Source organism: Etheostoma cragini, chromosome 21 (assembly GCF_013103735.1).
Source record: "Etheostoma cragini isolate CJK2018 chromosome 21, CSU_Ecrag_1.0, whole genome shotgun sequence".
Classification (NCBI taxonomy): domain Eukaryota; kingdom Metazoa; phylum Chordata; class Actinopteri; order Perciformes; family Percidae; genus Etheostoma; species Etheostoma cragini.
The window spans coordinates 21,879,148-21,883,207 of NC_048427.1; the positions used below are offsets into that span (position 1 = coordinate 21,879,148).

General features: G+C 43.5%; 2 protein-coding genes across 7 annotated transcripts in view; both read right to left on the bottom strand.

Annotated features, from left to right (window-relative positions):
* map2k4b (mitogen-activated protein kinase kinase 4b) overlaps nt 1-1,533 on the bottom strand; it is a 15,129-nt gene extending 13,596 nt beyond the window's left edge. For 3 of the 5 annotated variants that reach the window (XM_034859832.1, XM_034859831.1, XM_034859829.1), the window contains exons 1-2: nt 1,451-1,467; nt 1,161-1,323 (exon numbers count right to left, since the gene is read on the bottom strand). In XM_034859832.1, the coding sequence (XP_034715723.1) occupies nt 1,161-1,257 (97 nt within the window). In that variant the 5' untranslated portion in view covers nt 1,258-1,323; nt 1,451-1,467. Of the gene's footprint in view, nt 1-1,160; nt 1,332-1,450 lie in introns of those variants that run through there. The other 2 variants (XM_034859830.1, XM_034859828.1) reach the window with 2 other exon arrangements.
* A 917-nt stretch (nt 1,534-2,450) lies between these two features.
* The window catches only part of adprm (ADP-ribose/CDP-alcohol diphosphatase, manganese-dependent), a 3,610-nt gene continuing 2,000 nt past the window's right edge, over nt 2,451-4,060 (bottom strand). Inside the window, exon 3 of one of the 2 annotated variants that reach the window (XM_034859833.1) lies at nt 2,451-3,406. In XM_034859833.1, coding sequence (XP_034715724.1) covers nt 3,102-3,406 — 305 coding nt within the window. In that variant the 3' untranslated portion in view covers nt 2,451-3,101. The remainder of the gene's footprint in view (nt 3,407-4,060) is intronic. The other variant, XM_034859834.1, reaches the window with a different exon arrangement.

Consider the following 4,060-nt stretch of genomic DNA (forward strand, 5'->3'; position numbering starts at 1 on the left):
TTTTCTTAACGTTCTGGGAACGTTCGTTTATGGTTACAGCGAACGTTCCTCTAACGTTAAGAGACCGTTCCGTAACGTCCGCTGAGGGTTGCAACGCTAAAGGAACGTTCCCCTAACGTTCTATAAAGGTTGCAACGTTAAGGGAACGTTCTCCTAACGTTCGCTAAAGGTGGCAACGTTTTCGGAACGTTCGCCTAACGTTCTCTAAAGGTTGTAACTTTTAGAGAACGTTAGGGGAACGTTCCGAGAACGTTAAGAAAACTTTCCAATTAACCTACAGGCAACCAAACTACAACCAAAAAAAACCTTCAGGGAACGTTCCCAGAACGTTCTGGGAACCAAAAATTGTTAGCTGGGTATACTACAACACCAACAATTCAAAAGGTTGGGCAAAAACTATTAACATTTCTTGAACATAACTTTGTATTGTGGGGGTTTCAAATGCGTATCTTCAGTCGTAAACATAACGTTGTAGGCTATTAGAAACGTAGATGTATGCATTTGAGGCATCTCACTAGAAATATTGCTTCTTTCCATAAATCCAAGAAACGTGTTGTTGTAGCTGTTTGAGAGGCTCGAGATCACGCGTCTCCAGCCCAGGGTAACCAGTTGTTTTAGACCGATTGTTTCTCAAACCGTGTGCTGCCTGGTGTCATTTATGACGAGTCCTTGCACATGGATATTGCAGAGATGTAGCAGGAGGTCATAGCGTACAATTTAATTATAATTGTAAGCCTAAATCAAGGTAACACGTTGTTTCGGTTTGCGCTGTTAAATTGTAATTCCTGTTCTACTGAGAGAAAGCAAAGTTTTTTTGAGTAAAACATGTTAACGATGCGATGGTGTAGTGGATAGTGCAGAGTACTTTTGCCGTTATTTTTTTGCCGAAAAAGGTTCGAACCCAGCGCGACACAGATCATCGTAATTTATTTTAAAACACAACTTTCCCGCTGTACAATGTTATTGTAGTGTCATGCTCAGATATTCGGTTTAGTTCAGTACTTATTATATTGAGGTGCAACATGCAAAGGCCAGTAAAATGTTTATGAATTTGTAGCGAATCTGTCGACGTGGGTAGCCGTTGAGGTTTACACGGCATCTGGACAGCCTCGGAAACCAGTAGGTGGAAAAACCAGAAGGCACATAACACCGTCACCTACCTTGCATGCTGCTGCTCTGTGTGTTCTGCTGCTGGTGGAAACTGTGCGACGTGGCTCCTACGCTGCCGGAGCTGCTGTCGGGACCGGGAGTCGCCATTGTTGTGTGTGTGAGTGCTTCCGGCAGCGGCGCCGCTCAGGCTGCAACCAGAGTGAAAGTTCGCCCAGTCTGCCCTGTGTGTGTCTGCCCTGTGTGTGTCTGCCCTGTGTGTGTCTGCCCTGTGTGTCTGCCCTGTGTGTCTGCCCTGTGTGTGTCTGCCCTGTGTGTCTGCCCTGTGTGTCTGCCCTGTGTGTGTCTGCCGAGTCCACAGAGTCCACACGGGACACTGCGCCACTTGAACGCAGCCGCTTTACCGGGACCACGTCTGATCCCCTGCTGCTTTCAAGACTTGTCGGAAATTCAGATATCACGACGTTTGACATAATTCACTAATGCAAATCAAGACACTGTGTATACATTCTATCTTCGTCTTTATCTCGACGTATCCCCACGTCCTATACTGTCTATAATGTAGCTCAATTCCCCACAGTGTGTGTATGCTCCTTTAATCGACACTGTTGTTGTCTGTCCTAATCTTATTTCACAGTCTGTGCTCGTGATACTGATGTTTGAGTCGCACTAATATGGGAAGTGCTTTACATATTAGTCTTGCATATTTCCTTTCCATTGCACCGTTGACATCTTGTCCCCCCCCATTTTACACAGAAATATTTCCCTATCACTATTTTTAATACTTGAAGTGAAGGAACTGACTGATTTCATTCCACTGGAATTGTATTTTTAAAATGATTTCATATGAAAAATAAAACACGGGATTGATTTAGCATGGAAGTCCATTCTTGACCTTTGAGATAGCAGTTTGACAAAATAACCTTAAGGTCCACTTATTCTAAATCAGAGCTTTCAACCACATCCTACACTCTTAGCCAGCAGATGGAGTTTGCTCAGTTGTCATGGAGACAGACGGCTATAACTCCCTACATGCCCAGAGGTAACTCCATCAGCTGATCTGCAGACTATTTCCGTCGTCTTGTTACCTGTTGGTCCTCCTTATCGTAGTGGTCTGGCTGTGCTCGGTGTTTTCCCTCAGACTCACTAATGATTTATCAGCAGATGCTACAGAGAGCTAACTCGCTACAACGGTGTCCAGGGATGTTCAAGATAGGCTTCATAATCCAACCTCAAGTGAAAAACACAAGAGATGAAAGCCTCGTATCCACCATTTTCCCATGTAACTTGAATGCAGCAGAAGAAGCCAGAGATGACACAGAAGTGCCCCTTCTGGACTCTTTATTGATCCTTCTGGGATGACTGCCTCAAGGAAATTGAATTTCCAGCAACAGATTTCAGCAGCTTACAAAACACTTGTATAGAAAATACAGTATAAGAATAACAATACATGCTATGGTTTTATCATTTATTGTGTTGTTTGACTTCTCACTGACGACTGGCTAATGTATCAGTTACAGTTAGCATCACACTGCCACATCACATGTCTCACTACATTGCACATTTTATTTTTCAAATAAATAACAGAAGAAAATAACCTGTTAGTAGAAGTGCAAAAAGGCAGCAGTTAAAATGAAGAATTCCTTCTTAAAACGCATGTATAAATATGCAAATTCTGTCACATAACCTCCAAATGGAATGCCGTGTATGACATAAATTTCACACTTGATTTGAGGTACTGTATTTGCTCCAGTTATCAGTGCCATTTCCACCTCAGCTTCTAAAAGAACTAAGAGAAGGAGAAGATATAGTGCGCCTTTGACTGAAGTGCTAGCCTATGCTATGGGCTGCCTTGGAGACTTTCTTTCTTGTAAAGTGACGTGTTGGAAACTCCTGGACTTCTTAGAGAAAGTAAAAAACATCCTTTTTATATCCCAGTCCAGAATTTAGCTCTCTGAATCCCAAGACATTCTAAAACCATGTGTCATGTTGCCCTAGGATCTTAGGCATGGGAACAGAAGCAATCGGTCAGCAATCCTCCCTCTCCCTTTCAGCTCCATCCTGTCCTTGTACACCGAGACGGTGGCGAAGGCATTGCTGTCAGGCGGAGTCTCGATCACGCCCTGGAATGTCACGTGGTGCACTCCCGTGTCTGTGTCCCGGTGGTAGCCCCCTTCGTGGTCGTGTCCGGCCATGAAGCACACCACGCTGCCGTGGGATTGGACAACAGCCAGCAGCTGCTCGTAGTTCCAGGCCAGGGACATGGGTTCGGTGGAGCAGGGGTGCACGGGAAGGTGGCCTGCACAGAAACACACCCGTTTACAGCTGCTCTGTATTAAATTACACTATATGTTACGAAGACTGACACTCATTCTTTCATTTTCAATTCATCCATAAACTGTTCTAACATTCATGGTTCCATTTCAAATGGAAATCGAGATTTGGCAGAATAAAAATGAGCTAATCGTGAATGGAATGTGAATATTTAGTTGGATGTATAGTGTAACATTTGGTTAAACATTTTGTATTCCTCATTATTATATTTACAGTTCTTTCACAAGATACATGCTGTAATAATGTTACATACCACAGATTGATAACAAAAAGTCTTTATTTAACATGACGATAGAAGGTGAAATGTGTAGTCATATCACACATGTCAGTTTACAGGAAAGTACTGATATTTTTTCATTGGAATAGGTTTTATATTTTATAACTTTAGTTTTTTGAGTTACGCCCCTGGGCATCTCAATCATGGTTACAGCTGTTGCCATGGTCCTGCTAAGCGCCCTACTAGACCCTTCTATATAGTGCAATGTCCTACTACGCCCTACATTGTCCAGCTATGCCCTGCAGTGACTGGCTACGTCCCAACTATGTCCTGATACACACTGCTACGCCCTGCAGTGCCTGGCTACATCCCGACTATGTCCTGATACACACTGCTACGCCC